An 18,732-nucleotide genomic window follows, 5' to 3' on the forward strand; every position below is an offset into this window, starting at 1 on the left:
CTTAAATGTGATTTTTTTTTTTTTAGATTTTTTTGTTGTTAAGGATTTGTAGGACTTTTTTCTTTGACTTCTATAAATTTTAAGAAATCCTTAGCCAGTATTTTTTCCTGAATGGCTTCTTTTCTGATTTTTCTTCATTACTTTCTTTTATTTTTTTTGTCTCATCTTTATGCCATTTTCCATCCTTCTCTTTCTGTATTATTTTCTACTGACTTTCTGGTTTATAAATTCTTGTTTTCTACTCTTTCTAGTCCTAAATAAAATTCCAGTGTTTGAATTCCTAGGATGTATGTGTTTAGATTTCAGTGCTTAGGTAAGTATTCTATCTTGTCTTTTTTTTTCTTCTTGAATTTACTAAATATAGTGGGTTTGTTTATTTTTTCCTATCATTTTTCGATTATTTGGTTTTGTTTTCGTCAGTATTTTTGACTGAATGCCAGATGCTCCATGAAAAGTGGAAACCCTGCCTATACCGTCTATCCATGGTATACTTAGATGTGTGGTTTGTTCTCTGCATTGTGGTGCACAGAGTGTAGACACCTTGGTGCAAAGACTGTTGAGTGGCTTGTGTGGGAATTAGTGGAAGTTGTATTTTGGTTGATTCTATTTTTTAGGAATTTTGGGGAAGCCTCAGATCACTACAAATGAATGAGTAAAGAGTTGAGGGAATTGTTGAAAAGAAGGATAATGGCCATGTACCATTGAATTGTAGGTACAGAAGATAGGGAGAAAAGATGATGGTGAGATCATTGTGGAATAGATGATGAGTAAGGCAACAAACAGCTGTGCAAAGGAAAGAGATGGTGACATTGGAATCTTGAACTCTAGACTAATGAAGATATGATAGTTTGTGCTAAAGCAAAATTCTGGAAAATGACTGTGGAAACTCATTTAAAGTAGAAGATAACATCACTAATAGTCTATGCATGGTGTATTACATGAAGAATCTCAGCAGTGGGAGGGTGAGTGTGGAAAATTGCTGTGAATTTGAGACCATCCTGATCTACATAGAAAGTCCAGGTTGGATTTACAGAGCAAGACCCTGTCTCAAATACAAGGCGAGGGGATATTAAATAAAAATCCTTAAAGAGATCAAGAAATTGAGAAGGAATGAATATCAATGTCAGTATAAAATCTGATGATACCATTGTTAGAAAGGGTTTGTAAAGCCGGGCGATGGTGGCGCACGCCTTTAATCCCAGCACTCGGGAGGCAGAGGCAGGTGGATCTCTGTGAGTTCGAGACCAACCTGGTCTACAGAGCTAGTTCCAGGACAGGCTCCAAAGACACAGAGAAACCCTGTCTCGAAAAACCAAAAAAAAAAAAAAAAAAAAAAAAAAAAGGGTTTGTAGCAGCCACGCATCCTACAAGGAATGGAAGGATTGACCTTCAGCATCTAGCTGATTACATCAGGACACTGACTGGTATGATATGATGATCTAAAATTTAAAACTGGGGATTTTTAATAAGGAAAGGGAAAGAATGGTTTGATATGGATAGCTATAACTGAGCCATGTGAACCCACAGGCAAAAGAAACATGTGAGAGAAGTTGTCTGCCATTGTAAATGTCTGTAGAGGAGGAAGGCAGTGACCTAGGAGATCCCGAGAGAAAACATTGAGAATGAAAAATAACTTTTAGATGTCTAACGAGTTCAGAAGACTTGTTGTTTTTATCCTTGATCTTGGTTGTTAAAGGCAATGGAGATTTAATGAGTATCTGCAGTATTTAAAATTTTAATGTCAAGTATAATATTTTGACAGTTCCCAGGAAATGAGTGTTAAATAGAAATCTAAAAATACTAGAACATTTAGTAAAAGTTGTTGAATTGTATAAAAAAGAATATTTTCATTTTCCCTTTTTCATTCTCTCTATCCCTCTTTCTTTCCCCCGCTCTTCTCTCTCCCTCTCCTCCCCCCCATCTCATCCTCACATTCTCTAGTATGCTGGAAATGGAACCTTGGGTCTCAAACATTCTAGACAATTGCTCTATTACTGAGCTAAATCCCCAACTCCTTTAGTGGTTTCAAATTGGAATTACTTTTCAATAAAGCTGTACTTGACTTGAAGTTTAGGCTATGACATTATATGAAATTTTAAATTGTCTGCAGGTGTGAGTACTTGTAAATAGATTGCCTTTGTCTGCAGTGGTAGTATTTGCTTCCCACAAGTTGACTCTGAACATACGATACCCTCAGTCTTCCCTAAATCTTCTGGGAAGCCACATTTATACAGAAGAATATGTTGCCTAGCTTTCAGTGGAATAGTTCTAAAATAAGTTGTCTAAAAACTTGGATTGATTGATAAATACTCCCTGGGTACAATATATCCCTCCTTTTACCTTCCCTCTTTTTTGATTTTTCCAGACAGGGTTTCTCTGTGTAGCTTTGGAGCCTATCCTGGAACTCACTCTGTTGACCAGGCTGGACTCGAACTCACAGAGATCCACCTCCCACGTGCTAAGATTAAAGGCTTGCACACCACCGCCCAGCTCCTTCCCGCATTTCTTAACTATTGCTAACTACATACTTTTGATCAACTCTTTCCACCTGTGCCTAAAAATGTTAACAGTGTTGATCTCATTCTTCAGCTTTAACCCCATCTACTAATGCTGGATGTCCTACCTTTCATAAGTATTTGTGGTTTCTTTATGATGTGTGTGCTCTACTTTGCTATCCAATATGTATATTTATGTCCTATATGACTGTACTTTATAATGATTGTATGATTGCCCATCATATACAAATAAGAGGACAATTAGATAATAGATGAACGATAAAGTAAAATGCACTCCTCAAATTGTGTTATGTAGAGGCAGGAATGATAAAATTGTGGAACTGCAGGATAGAATGCTATTTTGCCCTTTGCAGTATAGTACTGTATTTTAGAGAAGAACTGGTTTTGATTTTCGGTATCATTAAACAATAATTAGGCAATATTTTCATGAATCTCTTAAGTTGGGTTAATTTCTGAGAATTTTCTTAAAATGTATTTAATGTGTTCTCATTGTGTATTGCTTACTAGTGATGTGAAGTTTTTTGTTTCCATTCTGTGTGTGTGTGTGTTTCTTGAGAAAACTGCTTTTCCCCCATGTGAACATGTTTTAATGTAAAATCTTAGGCAACATGCAGATTCTTCAATATTGTTCTGTTCCTTAATTTTTAATGATTTGCAGCATTACTAGAAGTAGTCTAGGCTTTGTATTCATACTGAATCCACACTTAAATACACATTTTTCTTTACTCTTTTTCTTATATATTTAAACAGTTCAGAAACTATTGCCAGATGTTGGTATATCCTGCTTTCTGGATCTGTACTTGTAAAAGACTCTATGGTCCTTCCTCCTTGCAGGTAAGTTTCCATAGATACTTTGTGGTTTTGTTTTGTTATTGGACTTTAATTATGTATCCTTGAACTTGTACTCTAGCCTCAGCCACAGTGCATAGTCTGCTTCATCTAGGTAGGCAAAGTTAATGCTACAGCTCTTTTGTTTCATATAAAAGTATATTTTCCTGTTGTTACCATTGGACATTTTTGGCAGGCGTTTAATACTTATAATTCTGACGATATAATTTTCCCTTCTTTCTATTTGAACCTTAAACAGTTTCTATGACTTAGAACAAATTGTAGTTTTCTGTAAGACAAAGATAATAATAATCCTTGGTAAGTATTGTCATGAGACTTTAGCAAGTTCTTCTGCTCAAAGCTCTCAGAAGTCTGTAAGAGCTCATACTCTAAGAATCAGATTGCTGAATTTCTTATTTCTGCCTAGTGATTCTTTAGCAGATTCTTAACCTCTAAGTTTACTCTGACATGGGTATAAGAATAGAAGCAGTTTGATAGACTGGGTGTGTGAAATAGACTAGTTAAGTCTAAATGATAGAATAGTTCCTAGCTAACTAAAGTAGTTTCTAACAATTTTCACAATTCCTTTTTTGTTTTGTTTTGTTTTTTGAGGCAGGGTTTCACTGTGTAGCCCTAGCAGTCCTCAAACTCAAAGAAGTCTGCCTGCCTCTGCTTCCTGAGCTAGGATTTAAGGTGTGCCCACCACCACTGGTTTACTTTTTGTTTTTTATATATTCCTCTAAAATGTGTTGTTTCACAATTTACTTGTATTTTGATTCTGTTCCCTTCCCAATAAACCCCTTCCTTTCAACAAGTCTTTTCTGTGCATGTGTGCTACACTCTGTGTAGTCTATGTGTTATTCTCATGCTATGCCATTTTGCATGTGTGGGGAAATTGGATGGCAACTTGAAAGAGTTGGTTCTCTTCTTCTATCACATGGTTTCCAGGGATGAAATTTATGTCTTCCACTTGGCAATAAGTACCTTTACCTACTGAACCATTTTACTGCCCCCAAAAAACCTTTTAAAATGGGACATGAGATTGCAGCTAAATTAGTTCAGTATTGTAAAATGTATTAAACTTAACTATCGGAACGGGATGTCTCAGTTTATATGCCATTTTGAAAGTCATATCTTGCTTGAATTCTAAAACTTTACATTGTTGACCATCGGTTATGTGAAATCTGTGCTTTTTCATGAGTAGAATAAAATATCTTAACTTTTTACAAAGAAGCCGGGTGGTAGTGGTGACACCTTTAAACCCAGCACTCAGGAGGCAGAGGCAGGTGGAGTTCAAGGCCAGCCTGGTTTACTAGAGCTATTACACAGAGAATCTCTGTCTCAAAAAACCAAACCAAAACAAAAACCTTTTACGAGGAAAATTTGTTGATTCTTGATTATTTAAATCTTTCTGCTATTCCCTTTTGTTTGTGAAACTCAAAATATTGAATTTGCATTGAGTTAGTTCTGAAACCACTGCTTGTGGTTGTTTTTAGGATTAGTATTTTCTTTTGAATAGTTCTTCAGTCTTCCTGTGGTTTGTAAATAGTCAAAAATTTGTTGTAAAAACTGTAGCCAATAGCTGGTTATTAGTTTTTAATCTAGGCAGTGAAGTTTGAGTTTTAAAAATAACTCATAGGAGTATGTAAGCTTTTACAAAATAAAGTTATGTTGGATATAGCTACCAAAAACACAGCAAGTATGATTAGTTATAGTAGTTTATTTAATCTTTATATTAAAGAATATTGGTAGTAGATTTTTAATTTTTGCATGAAGAAATTGTTAAGGGTTATTGAATGCTTGTTAAGATTAATGACTTATGTTTGGTGGTGGTGGCACTCGCCTTTAATCCCAGCACTCAGGAGGTGGAGGCAGGCAGATCTCTGAGTTCAAAGCCAGCCTGGTCTACAAGAGCTTGTTCCAGGACAGACTCCAAGGCTAAAGCTACAGAGAAACTCTGCCTCAAAAATAAATAAATAAATAATTTTAAAAAGAATTATTGGAAATAAAAGTATGTAAAGTGACAATTGGCATAAAATAAGCATCACATAAATTTGACTTGTTTTGCTGTAGTTGCATTTGGCTCTAAAAATTGATACTAAAAGAATTTGAGCCGGGCGTGGTGGCGCACGCCTTTAATCCCAGCACTCGGGAGGCAGAGGCAGGCGGATCTCTGTGAGTTCGAGACCAGCCTGGTCTACAGAGCTAGTTCCAGGACAGGCTCCAAAGCCACAGAGAAACCCTGGCTCGAAAAACCAAAAAAAAAAAAAAAAAAAAAAAAAAAAAAATGCACATAAGATAAAAATAAATAAAAGAATATGAATCCTCTGTAATGTTAATGATAAAAAAAAAGAATTCATCCAACCCCGAGATCCCAAGTTAAAAACAAACCTAAAAGGTTTCTATTCAACAACAAAACAACTTTTTGCCTAATAAAATACAACAATCCTTCACTAATGTACCATTCTAAATTCTGACCCAAATAAAGAGGTGCATAGTTCTATTAATCATTTCTAACTATACCAATTATATATTCCATCTGAATATTTTATTGACTAAAGCTTACTTTATAAGGTTCACTCCTAATATTTTGTATATAAAGTAAATATAAGAAAGAGAACGGGGGAGAAAATAACTTGTACAAGTATAAGCATAATACCCTATAAAACATTACTGGAGCCTTTGTTTCTATAACTGGTCATAGGTGTAGTTCTCATCCTTTTACTAGTCATTCAGAATTCCTGCCTTCAGCTGAAACTTGACTGCTCTAGGTTCTTTACCATGGTGAGAGAAGAACCGTGTTGCAAAGTGTTCTTGATTGTCTTGCTTTTTTTTTTTTTGGTTTTGTTTTGTTTTTAGTTGTATTTTGACATGATCATACTATAAAGCACACAAAGAGGGTTCCTTTATCCCCTGTTGTGTGCTTCAACCCAATTTTTCCTTGGTCATTGGGATTAATCACTTATGACTATCTTTGCCATCTATTGGTTCAGTGGCCAGGAGAAGTTTCCAATTCAATAGAAGAATGACTATGTTCTCCTGATAAAAGCATCAAAACTAAGCTAACAGAGTTCAGTTGGTATGAAGCAAGCAAAAATACTGTGAATAAGTTATTAGATAAAGCACTGAGAATACTGGGGAAAACAGAAAGCATTGTTATACTTCTCTTGCCAAAAAGTTGGTTTCTTGATTGGAGATAATGCAATCTGCAGTACCAAATGGGAAATGAACTTTGCAAGTTAATGAATGATAACACTAGTAGAATTCGAATGTGTCTGTTCAGTGAGGATAAATAACCTGGCTCCAGTAGTTGTCCTGTCCCCTTGAGGAATGCAACAGGAGCTCTGTAGTGATATTTTGTTTGTGATCTAACAAAGTTTGCCTGAAGATCAGAGTGCAGAGCTAAATTACTAGTTAGCCATAGAGGCCAGGCAATGGGCACATACCTTTAATCCCAGCACTAAAGAGACAGACACAGATGAGTCTCTGTGAGTTCAAGGCTACCCTGAGCCATACAGGATTGAATCTGTCTAAAAGAGAAACAGAGCTCACACAAAAGTGATCTCAGCACTAGGGATAGAGAAATATAAGCTGGGAGGAGATGCAGTCTGAGAAGTTATAGAGGTAGATGGGATCTGAGGATTTGTAAAAATAGGATCGCCCTTTTGGTCTGAGCCTTGGTAGAGGAAGAGGTAAGAACTCTCTAGTGGTTGACTGCTCTGCTTCTCTGATCTTTCAGTTTTTGTCCCTGATATGTGACTCTGGGTTTTTATTATTAAAACCAATTAGAGGACTGGAGAGATGGCTCAGCCGTTAAAGGCCGGGCTCACAACCAAAAATATAAAACCAATTAGAATTCATGCTACATCTGGCGCCCAACTTTTTGGGGTACAAATTCAGAAAAAAAGCCGTTTGCCTGTGGCTTTGCAGCCACCGGCAAAGGCCAGAGCTACATGCAGCGGGAGTCACTGCCCTGCATGCTAGGTTTTCCTTTCTTCTCTCCTGGTGGAATTTTGAGTAAAAGCACAGACTTAAAGAATAAATGATGTAACGGGGCAGTGGTGATGCATGCCTTTAATCTCAGCTTTGGGAGTCAGAGGCAAGCGATTTCTGTGAGTTTGAGGCCAGCCTGGTCTACAAGAGCTAGTTTCAGGACAGGCTCCAAAAACTACAGAGAAAACACTATCTTGGCCGGGCGGTGGTGGCGCACGCCTTTAATCCCAGCACTCGGGAGGCAGAGGCAGGCGGATCTCTGTGAGTTCGAGACCAGCCTGGTCTACAAGAGCTAGTTCCAGGATAGGCTCCAAAACCACAGAGAAACCCTGTCTCGAAAAACCAAAAAAAAAAAAAAAAAAAAAAAAAACACTATCTTGAAAAACCGAAAATAAATAATTAAATGATGTTCTTCAAAGTAGAAACAAAAGTAATATAAGTTTAGGAAAGGACTTTATAAGTCAAAATCCTAAGGAAAACATTTAATGTTATTAAGAAAGTTCCATCTTACCTTCTGAACATTTCTGAAATGTTGTCAAGTTGCATGAAAAGCAGTATGGGATTTTAAAATCTACTTTTTGCAAAGATGTGACTGACATTACATCAGAGTTGGAATCTTTTGTTTATCTGAGGTATGATAAACAAGAATTGAAAGCTTACAGAAATATTAACAGCTAGACACAGTAGAAATTTCATTCAAATAATATCATTAAAGTCTTAGAAGCATGGCTACCTTTTAGCTTCAAATCCCTCTCCCCTCCCTGAGTGTTTTTGGGGTTTTTATTTTGTTTTATTGGTTGGTAGGTTCACTTCTTAATATATAAAGCCCAGACTGGCTTTGAAGTCTTAATCTCCATCTTAAATTTCCCAAGTACTGGGATTACAGGTCGATAGCACTACATCAGGTGTATGTTGGGGAGGGTGGTGGCACGTGGCAGTCAGAGCACTACTCTTAGTGCCATTCCTTAAGAACAGACTCTTTTTGAGATAGGGTCTCTTACTGGGATCTAGGGCTTTTCCAGTAAGTTAGGATGGCTGGCTGATGGCAGTCAGCAGGAATCCACTGTTGTCTGCGTCTTCCTGACACTAAGATTATCAGTGTGAACCCCCACACTGAGTCTGCAGATTGAGCTCATGTCCTCATACTTGCTTTACAGACTGAGCCCCAGCCTCATGTTTTTTAAATAGACTTTTTTAAAATAACAGGAAGTAGCACTAAAGAAAAGCTTATTTAGAGCCAGGCGGTGGTAGAGCACGCCTTTAATCCCAGCACTTGGGAGGCAGAGGCAGGCGGATCTCTGTGAGTTCGAGGCCAGCCTGATCTACAAGAGCTAGAGTTCTAAGACAGGAACCAAAAGCTACGGAGAAACCCTGCCTCGGAAAACCAAAAAAAAAAAAAAAAAAAAAAAAAAAAAAAGCTTATTTACCATTTCAAGGGAATAGGATGGTAGAAGAGGTAAGAAAATATAACATAAAAGAACAAAACCAAAAAGAGTGAAAACAGTAAATACAAAAGCATGATGTTAGACAAGCTTCAGCTTAATAGCATTTAAGGTTATGGGAGTGTTTTTTAAGTAAAAAAAAAAAAATATATATATATATATATATATATATAACAAATGCAGAAAAACAGGAAACAGATTTCAAGTGTTAAGAATGATAAAATTTTGATTTTAAAAATTGAAGGAATTTAAATAACAGGTTAAGATTTCACTAAGAAAACAGAATTCCCAAACTTGAGTATTAAATTCAGTCTAGAATGTAGAAAACAAGTTTAAGGTGAATTTCTTTCAGAATATATGGATAGTTTGATAAGAAAAATCAATTGATTTAAATGATTAAGACATTGGTATAGTTAGGATTTCTGTTGCTGAAGAGACACCATGACCATGGAAACTCTTTTAAAGGAAAACATTTAATTGGATGGCTTACAATTCAGAGATTCGGTCCATTATCATCATGGTGTGACATGGCAGTGTACAGGCAGACATGGTGGTGGAGAAGGAGCTGGGATTTTTATATCCTTGTCTCCCTGAGTGTGACTTGCATATATGAGACCTAACAGCCCGTCTCCACAGTCACACTCTTCCTCCAACAAAACCACACATAACTCCAGCAAGGCCATATCTCTCATTAGTGCCACTTCCTTTCGGGATCACTTTCTTTCATACCGCCACAAATATCAAAGGAGAAAAATGCATCAATCACTGTTGTTATATGATGCAAAAGAGACCCTTAGCAGTGGGTCCCTTGGCAGTTGGAGTCCAAACCACAGAAGGTAACAGAATATGCCATGCAGACAGAGCTTGAGTGTGGAGTTTATTGAGAGGAGAGGAGGGTAGAGTGAAGGGAGGGAAGGGAAAGAGGCAGAGAGAGAGACAGACAGAAAACTGCCTCCTTAGGGAGAAAGGAAGAAAGGGAGTGGACCGAGTTTGGTCCTGATGCCTGTACACTGCCATGTCACAAGCTTTGCACCCGATGTACAGTCAGGGGTGAGGTGCCAGGTTCCCCAGGGGCAAGTCCAAGATGTGCCTGGATACTAACATTTTTCCCTTCTTTTTTCATTAAAAAGGTGGGGAGTTAGGCATGGCAGGTTAAGGGAATGAGTGTGTCAAGTTCTCAAAATGCTTCTTGCCGATTTGTAGGAGTTGAATTTTGGGGAACTTGAGAAAGCTGGGATGCTGCACGTCTTGGGGTAGCTGGCTGTTTCACTACTGTCCAGGCTCTGTGGAACTTGTCTAGTGTCCCTTGGACCTGTCGAGGTGTTGGCAGAGCAAATGACAAGAATAATTTTACGAAAAAAATTATTTTCTTTAGGTTCTTTAGGTGATTGGGGGGGAGGTGTCAGGATCAAGGGAAGGTGGGGAAGCTTGGGCTCTTAGGTCCTGGTAATTGAGGGAGGGGTGCGTCTGACCTTTTTGAGGTGAATCCTCCAATTTAGCTCCCTGGAACTTTCAAGAATTCTTTGAGTTTGTGAAAACATAAGTTTTAGACACATTAGCATTTCCACTGTTTATAATTTGTACTAAAATTTAAGTGGAAGTATATTTATGCCAGAAATGACTGTGACAGATGTTTTTGCACAATGAAAAGTATCTTTGAGGTCTGTAGTTAGGAAACCACCAAAGGGAATTTAAAATCTTGACCTTGCAGTTATGACAACTAGATTAATAGCTTATTAGAATTTATTGATTATTGACTATGGACTCTTAGAGTCGTAATATAGCAGTAGCGTAATAAAAAAGAAATATGGAACGTGTTTTATTCTTTCAAATGTCTCAAATCACTTGCCTTTGTTATTACTTAAGCTTTTTTTTAAACATTTATTTATTTATTATGTATACAATGTTCTGTCTGTGCGTGTGCCTGCAGGCCAGAAGAGGGCACCAGACCCCATTACAGATGGTTGTGAGCCACCATGTGGTTGCTCAGAATTGAACTCAGGACCTTTGGAAGAGCAGGCAATGCTCTTAACCGCTGAGCCATCTCTCCAGCCCTATTACTTAAGCTTTTTATCCTCAGACCTTTATAACTTGCATGTATACACTTTAATAACTTTCATTTGCACACCTTAAAACACCTTCTGAGACCCTAAAAATCCTTAGATCCTCACAGCTTAAGCTTTACATTTTTACATAAGTGACTCTGAAAGCACCTGTTCCTTTCCCATTATTATGACATCACCTTATCATTCAGGAGAAATCTGTTTTTGTGAGTTTGTTATCTGAGCCTGGTAACAAGGTAAATTGTGTCTAGATTTAGTCTTGGTTCCTGCCGTTAAGCTGGCAAAACTGTCAGTCGTCAAACTGCATCAGAGATCTTGAGAAGGATAAATTTTACCTGAGTTGTTGATTTTAAAATGACAGAGACCACATTGATTACCTAGACAGCCACCCCGGGGTCCTCCATGGTTGTTGAGAGCAGGTTCTAGGGCAGCATCATCAGTCTTTCAGCTGGCAATGACAGGCTTAAGATCCTGTGGATTAGGAGTTTGTGGGAAGACCAGCTTTCCATTGGCTTATGCAACTCGAGGAGTTGATTTCAGTGTTTGTCGTCCATAGTCTGGAGAGGTCTTTACAGCAGTATAGATGAAAGGCAGTTTTGCTCAGCGGCTAGCACTTTCACTTGATGAAGTGAGTTACGGATGGATAGAAGTTCTATGCCCATCTGATTTCTTTAGAGGAAATACTCAGATCTCTGAGCATTTAAGGGCTGTCTATTGGGTATGTATTTGGGTATATATGAGTTATAACTAATGACATGAGTACAGGATCTGCCTGAAGGGTTGGAGCTGAGAGGTTGTGGAGGAATGTTTTACCCAGAATCCTCCAGCTTGACCATAACTTATTTTAACTTAGCAGGTCAGATTTATACTTGCAAAGTACAAAGATATTAAGGAAATTTTTTTGCACTAGAAGCTTAACAGTAAAAAGTGACAATTGTGAAGAACAGGAAATCTCCAGGTTAGCTTTTGTTAATCTGAAATAGATTCTTGTAACCTTAAATTTTTATTACTATGCAGAATATATTTTAAAGCAGAATTGAATCATATACACAGTATGTTATAATAGACCTAACCATGTATTTATCATTATTTAAAAGTATATACAAATTTAAAATATTTGAGACTTATTGCTTCTTTAGTCTAGGAGATACAATGAACAGTTTCATATATGCACAGTAAAATTTTAATTGCATACACAGGTAGACATACAGAATTAAAGTTAGCTTACATTCACACTAAATTTAAATGAAAGTGAGTGAGAGGAAGCTGTCTTTTTTATCTCTGACTCAACTTTGTAACAAGGAGGCAGGGCATTTAAAGAAAGTAGACAGACATTTGCAGGTCTTTGGATCAAAGAAAAATATGGAGAATCAAAGTCACAGATTCCTAGCAAGTGGAAGAGAAAAGATCCAAGCAGGTAGAGTGGCCAGGTGGGTGGGTTCCATACAAGCGTGGGAGAGCTAGGAGGCAGCAGTCATGTGGCCGCCCATAGCAAAGATGACCATAAGCTCATATGACCTGCCCTTAGCCAAGATGGCACCTGCTCGTGTGTTGCAAGGCACTGAGAAACCACATGTTTAGAGCAGTCACACAAATTTTAAACAGACCCAATTGACAAGACAAACATACAGGACGTGTAAAACATACATTTAAAACAGAATTACATTTGTGTGGTCACATCATTTACACATTGTTTTTTTTTTTTGTTTTTTTGTTTGTTTTTTTTTTTGTTTTTCGAGACAGGGTTTCTCTGTGGTTTTGGAGCCTGTCCTGGAACTAGCTCTTGTAGACCAGGCTGGTCTCGAACTCACAGAGATCCGCCTGCCTCTGCCTCCCGAGTGCTGGGATTAAAGGCGTACGCCACCACCGCCCAGCTACACATTCTTTAATATATGAAGTAGACAGTAAATCTCCCCCAGCATATGCTGCAAGCTTGCAGCTGGACAGGAAAGAACAAGGGAGAACTATGACTGGATTGGTTTGTTCAGGGTGGTGTCCTGTGCCTGCCACCCTGGGCTGGATGGTGTGGTGGCACAGGCGGGAAAGGACAAACAGAAGAGCAAGAAAAAAAGCAGAGGTCACACTTCCAACTACTGTATCACTGGCAGAATGTAGGGTGTCCATAAGTGGCTATTTGTTTTAGTTTAGGTGAGGGGGGCAGTTCCCACGAGTGAGGTAGAGATAAGGTCAAGAGACTGAACTCCTGCATACAGTCAGGGAACTGCTTTCCATGCACAGAAGGGTGAAGTACAAGGTTCCCAAGGGGCCAGATCAAGGTTTGCCTAGATACTAACAACTTTAAACATGTAGGATTTTTTTTTTTTTTTTGAGAAATCATACTATCCTGGTAAGAATGTTTTAATATTTAAGTTGACCCCTTTAGTTGTTGAAATGTATTTATTTTGTTCATTTTGTTTTTGTGTGTGGTGTATGTAGACATTTACATAGGTGTGTCCTAACAGCCAGAGGTTTGATATCAGATGTTTTTATCATTTGCTCTCCCCCTTATATTTTGACACAGTGTCTCTCAAAACCTGGTGTTCACCAACAGACTGAGCTGTCTGGCCAGTAAACTCCAGAGACCTGTGACCTCCTGCAGCATTGTGTTTGCAGATGTGTACCACTGCTCACCTGGCTTTTGTGGTTATTGGGAATCCAGAATGAGGTCTCATACTTGTGTAGTACACACATTACTCCAGCACTCTCTCCCTAGCCTCATGTCTGGAAATTATTTCTAAATAAAGTTGAGTTTACCTTTACTTTTCATAGTAAAATCTAACACTGGATCAAGAAAGCAAGTCTTCATTGGATTTGCTTTTAAAATAAAATTTGACACATGAGTTTGAATCAAATTTCCCTTTATTTGATTCAACAAATAAGTGTCCTGTTATGTAAGACATCAGATATTAGGGTTAAACTTTATTGTCATCTTGGTGTGGTATTTAGAATTGTCACAGAAACAAACTTCTAGGCATGTATTGAGATGTTATCATATTAGGTTAATCTACGTGAAAAGAATCCCCTTCCCCTCTATGAGTGATGCTATTCTATGGGCAGGGTAATCATAGTGAATAAAAAAGAGAAAACCAGATGAACATAACTGTTCATTGCTCTGCTTCTTGACTCTGAACCCAGTGTAACCAGGTGCTTCACCTTCCTGCTGCTATGCCTTTCCAGAAAGGATGGAATATAGCCCTTAAACTGTATACCAGAATAAACCTGTCTTGTGTTTTTCTTGCAATTTGGGGAGGAAAAGGTTCTTTTTAGCTTACATACCGTATCATAGTCCATCATGGAAGGAAGTCAGGGCAGGAACTGAAGCAGAAGCCATGGAGGAATGCTGCTGAGGGGTGGCACTGCACACAGAAGGCTGGCTGGGCACTCATATTGATTATTAATCAAGAAAATACACCCCCCCCCCAGACTTGGCGTAAACCAATTTGATAGGGGTAGTTTTTGAATTGAGGTTCAGCTTCCCACATAACTTTAGTTTGTGTTAAGTTTGTGGGGGAAGGAGCAACCAGAACAAAACCCTTTCTGAAATGCTTCTAATTCGCGTTTGGGCTTGACAATGAGATGAGTAACTAATGTCTTTAGGGGGAAAGATAGAGATTGAATTGTGAGTAACTTCCCCTCCCCAAGGACCCAGTGTGCCATTGAAAGGAGACATTGATGTAGAGTTGGGAGATAAGCATCATGGTGTTTTACTGAATCTCCCCGTTTTTTTTTTTTTTTTTTGGTTTCATAATTCTTATTTGTTTGTTTATATGTGTGCCATAGCACACGTGGAGATTCGAGGACAGCTTGGAGGACTTGTTTCTTTCCTTCCTCTGTGTGGGTCCTGGAACTAAATAAAACTTAGGTTGTTAATACATGGCAACAAGCTTCTTTACTTGCTGAGCCATGTTGCTAGCTGTTCGAATTAATTAGCTACTTATTTAGCAGTATTTACTTAAAAAGAAAAAAAGGCTGTTTCCCTAACCCACTGAATGAATACACTTTATTTTTGTTACAAAAACAATTGGAGAGGGTGATAGAGGTGCAAGCCTTTAATCCCAGCACTCAAGAGGCAGGGGTGGGTGGATCTCTGTGAGTTGAAGGCCAGCCTGCTCTACAAAGCCAGCACAGCCAGGACTGTTACACAGAGAAACCCTGTCTTGAAAAAGCCAAAAACAAAACAAACAAACAAAAAAATCAATTGGAACATCTATGTGTGGGCTTCTCTGTTCTTCTTGGCCTGTTTCTTTGAGTTGGCCCACTGCTTCATCATCTGAAATATCATTGTGTCATGCAGTTTGATAATGTGGACACTCCAGATTTGTTTTCCACCTTTGTTTCAATTATAGTAGATTCTTGACATTTCTGTATAAATCTTTGGATTGTTCGAGTGTTATTGTCAGTCTTTGAGATGAACTTTTTGGGATTTTCTTTTATTGTAATTGCATTGGGTCTGTAAAATTTGGAGAGAATAGTTATTTTATTAATTTAATGTCAGATGTCGTACATCTTATGTAATTGGATTACATTTTTGGTTATATTACTTCAGTTAGTAATTTATTTTGAGCCTTTTAAACTTGGGAGATCAAATTCAGCACTTCCTCAGGACTGTAATGTCATTATTTAAAAATGCATTTCTGAGAATGATACTAAATATCCGTGTTTTATGTGTTTGCAGTTGGCTCTTTTTTCTCACATACCCATTGTATATGCTGTGAACCGCAGTATAATACTCAACTTCAGACTCAAGGACCTTTCCAGAGATTCCCAAAATGCATAAACTGTGTATGTGTCCACTCCCTTCCTCTCTTTATATGTCTTCTCTGCCTCTCCATCTCTTTTCTGACTTGGCAAATTTGAAAACTTTGAAGCATTTTTCCCCAAAAAAATTCAGCCGCTGTCTTTCAATTCAGTAGCTGCTTCTCGGGTAGTGTTGAGACTACCTGTAGGGAGGATAGTAAGATAAGCATTTCACAGGGTCCGCATTGCTTCTACTTTCTCTCTCAGAGATGCTACCCCTATTGTGCCTATCTTCTAGTATCTGGAAACTTGCTGCACATATTTTTTAATTTTTTTTTTGTTTTCATTTAAGAGCGTATATACAGTTCTTAATATTCTGTGTTGCATGAAATTTCTTTAGATTTAGCATTATGTATTAGGTAATGTAAGACTGAATTCAGAAAATATATATAATTCTTTTCCTTAAAAATAAGTGTTTTTTTTTAACATTCAAAAGTAATTTCATTGGAATTTTTTTTCAGGGTCTTACTGTGTAGCACTGGCTGGCCTTAAACTCAGATATCTACCTGCCTCTCCCCTCTGAATGCTGGGATTAAAGGCGTGTGTCACCAGTCCCTGCTACTTTCATTAAATTTTGATTAGGATTTTGTTGTAAATTATTTCTAACAAATCTTATATGTTGCAAAATTGTTTAACTACAATTTTGAGCCTTCTTTTAAAAGTATATGGTACTTGTCACACTATACATTTGAGCCTTGGTTGCAGTTCGTTGGTAAAGTTGTATAATTTTCCTTATAAATGACTTTGTATTTAATTTGACTTACTTGGTATTAGGTTAATTATTAGTATCTTTCCCTTTAAGTTACTTAATATAGAAGCAATATTTTACTTACATATATTTTTTCATATGTATATATATGTATGAGTATTTGGTCTACATGTGTGTGCTTGGTGCCAGTGGAAACCACAAGAGTGTAAAATCTCCTAGTACCAGAGTTAACAGAAGGTTGTGAACCACCATGTCGCTGCTGGGAACTAAACCCAGCTTCTCTGTAAAAGCAAAAAGTGCTTTTATCCTATGAACTGTCTCTCCAGCCCCATTACTTACATATTTTTATAGTTGATCACAGTACTACTGTTTTAGGTTGTTCTCAAGTTTAAGTATACTCTATACAGTTAATCTTTGTGTCTCATGTATTTGACAAGTTATTTTCTGCTTTCTTTGTTTTTTTAAAAAATAATATACTTTATCTTTTTAAAGCCTAGCTTTTCTTTTTTCTTTCTAGTTTTTATTTGTTCAGAAATCTTTCTCAGGTGAAGCATATGGAGAACTTCTCTCTGTGTGGTCTTGCTTAAGGTTCATTTCAGAAATGGCTGATGGCTGGCAACACTTTTAAAATGTACATCATTTTGTCTATCCGTATTTTTTATTTACTAAAAGTTTTTTGTTTCTATGTCTGTTGTCTAGTGTAACAGTTATAAAAATTATAAAACAATTATAGTATCACATCTTAAATGGTTTTATTTTAGCTTAGTCTTGGTTAAGTGTTTAGAGTTTGAGGTTAGGCTAGTATTTTTTATAAACAATTATGGGAACAAAGTAAAGAAATTTTAGAAAAATTTTATACAGAATTATGTTGAATTGTTATATTTGAGCAATTAAGAGGAACTCGTGTGTGTGTGTGTTTTGTTTTTGTTAGAAAATTCCAAGACTATTAGAATTTCTTGGTTAATGTCTCAGAGTTTTTGTTTATTTTTTCCCCATTTTAAAATTTCATTGTAACTTCTGCTAAAGAAATTGTTTTTCTGTTTTTGTAGTTTTGGTAAGCAGTTTGGAGGAAAAAGAGGATGTGATTGTCTTGTATTAGAACCTTCAGAAATGATTGTGGTAAGACGCTGAATTGTTTTTTGATATGCTTCAGTTTCAGTTCTAACTACGGTAGACTATAAATATCCAAGGCAGTTACCTGTTCATGATCTAAGACATTGTTTAAGTAGCATCAAAGCCATGCTGCTTTATGTATTCTTTTCTCTAAAATTCCTTGATCCTTGAAATAATGTACAACATGATAATAGAGGTAACATATCCCAAAATTGGCAACTTTCTTTACTGTTGTACCTGAAAATTAAAATACAGGCTTTTGGGGTGTCTGTGTGTATGTTCATGTGTTCATGTATCACTAAAGGGCCATGTTTATTTCTGGTGTTTTCTCCTTTGCCATTGATGTAGTTCATACATTTGGAATGGTTTGAAAGAAAGACTTTGGAGAAAAATAATGGCACATGCAAAATAGGCCTAAATAAAAAATAGATTAGATCTAATTCTATGCCCTTTAACAATTTAAGATATCTTTCATTTGGGCTTGTGTTTAATGAACAATTCTTTTTATTTTTCCATAAGAGGCCATAAAAGCAGCTAACTATAACTTTATAAAATCTAGCTTTTTAAATATTTTTTATATTTATGTGTATGATTGTTTCTCTTGCATGTATATAAGTAGACCACATGTGCAAGTGTCCACAGAAGTCAGAAAAGTATTGAATGCCCTAGAATTGTAGATACAGGTGCCTGTGAGCTGCCATAAGGTTCTGGGAACAAAACTCTGAAGTGCTTAACCATTAAGCCATTTCTTCACCTCCAAAATGTCTTTAAAGGAAAACAACTCCAACAGTTGTTTTTACCTTATTCTGAGAACTGTCTAGAAAATAACATACACTAAATGAACTTCTTGTCCTACCAGCATCTCTGTAGATGCCGTGTCTTGTGATTGATGGGAAATGTTGTGAAGTGGGGTTGACTTCTTATTTGTTTTATTTCTGATGGTTGTTTTGCGCCGAGGTCTCACTATGTAGCTCTGGCTTGCTTCAGGCTTGTTATGTAGACTAGGCCAAGAGAGACCCTCCTGTTTCTGCTTTCACAGTGCTGGGATTAAAGGTATACACCATACCCAGCTAAGGTTGACTCTTAAGCATTTTTGTAAATGCTTGAAACTAAACCGGTTTGCCATTTCATGGTGGTATGGTCAGATTGATGTCTTTAAGTTCACTCTTCCTCAAAGTGAATCACACATCATCAGATTGCATTAAACCTCCTGTAATTTAAGCTCCTAGAAGAAAAATAAATGATGTCTTCATTTGTGTCTCCCACCCTTA

At 37.2% G+C, this 18,732-nt stretch overlaps 1 protein-coding gene across 8 annotated transcripts in view; it reads left to right on the top strand.

Moving 5' to 3' along the window:
• Rapgef6 (Rap guanine nucleotide exchange factor 6) overlaps positions 1 to 18,732 on the top strand; it is a 173,516-nt gene that overhangs the window by 33,314 nt on the left and 121,470 nt on the right. For 7 of the 8 annotated variants that reach the window (XM_057773683.1, XM_057773689.1, XM_057773685.1 and 4 more), the window contains exons 4-5: positions 3,267 to 3,350; positions 17,398 to 17,467. In XM_057773683.1, coding sequence (XP_057629666.1) covers positions 3,267 to 3,350; positions 17,398 to 17,467 — 154 coding nt within the window. The remainder of the gene's footprint in view (positions 1 to 3,266; positions 3,351 to 17,397; positions 17,468 to 18,732) is intronic. The other variant, XM_057773688.1, reaches the window with a different exon arrangement.

The sequence above is a fragment of the Chionomys nivalis genome, chromosome 7 (genome assembly GCF_950005125.1).
Source record: "Chionomys nivalis chromosome 7, mChiNiv1.1, whole genome shotgun sequence".
NCBI lineage: Eukaryota > Metazoa > Chordata > Mammalia > Rodentia > Cricetidae > Chionomys > Chionomys nivalis.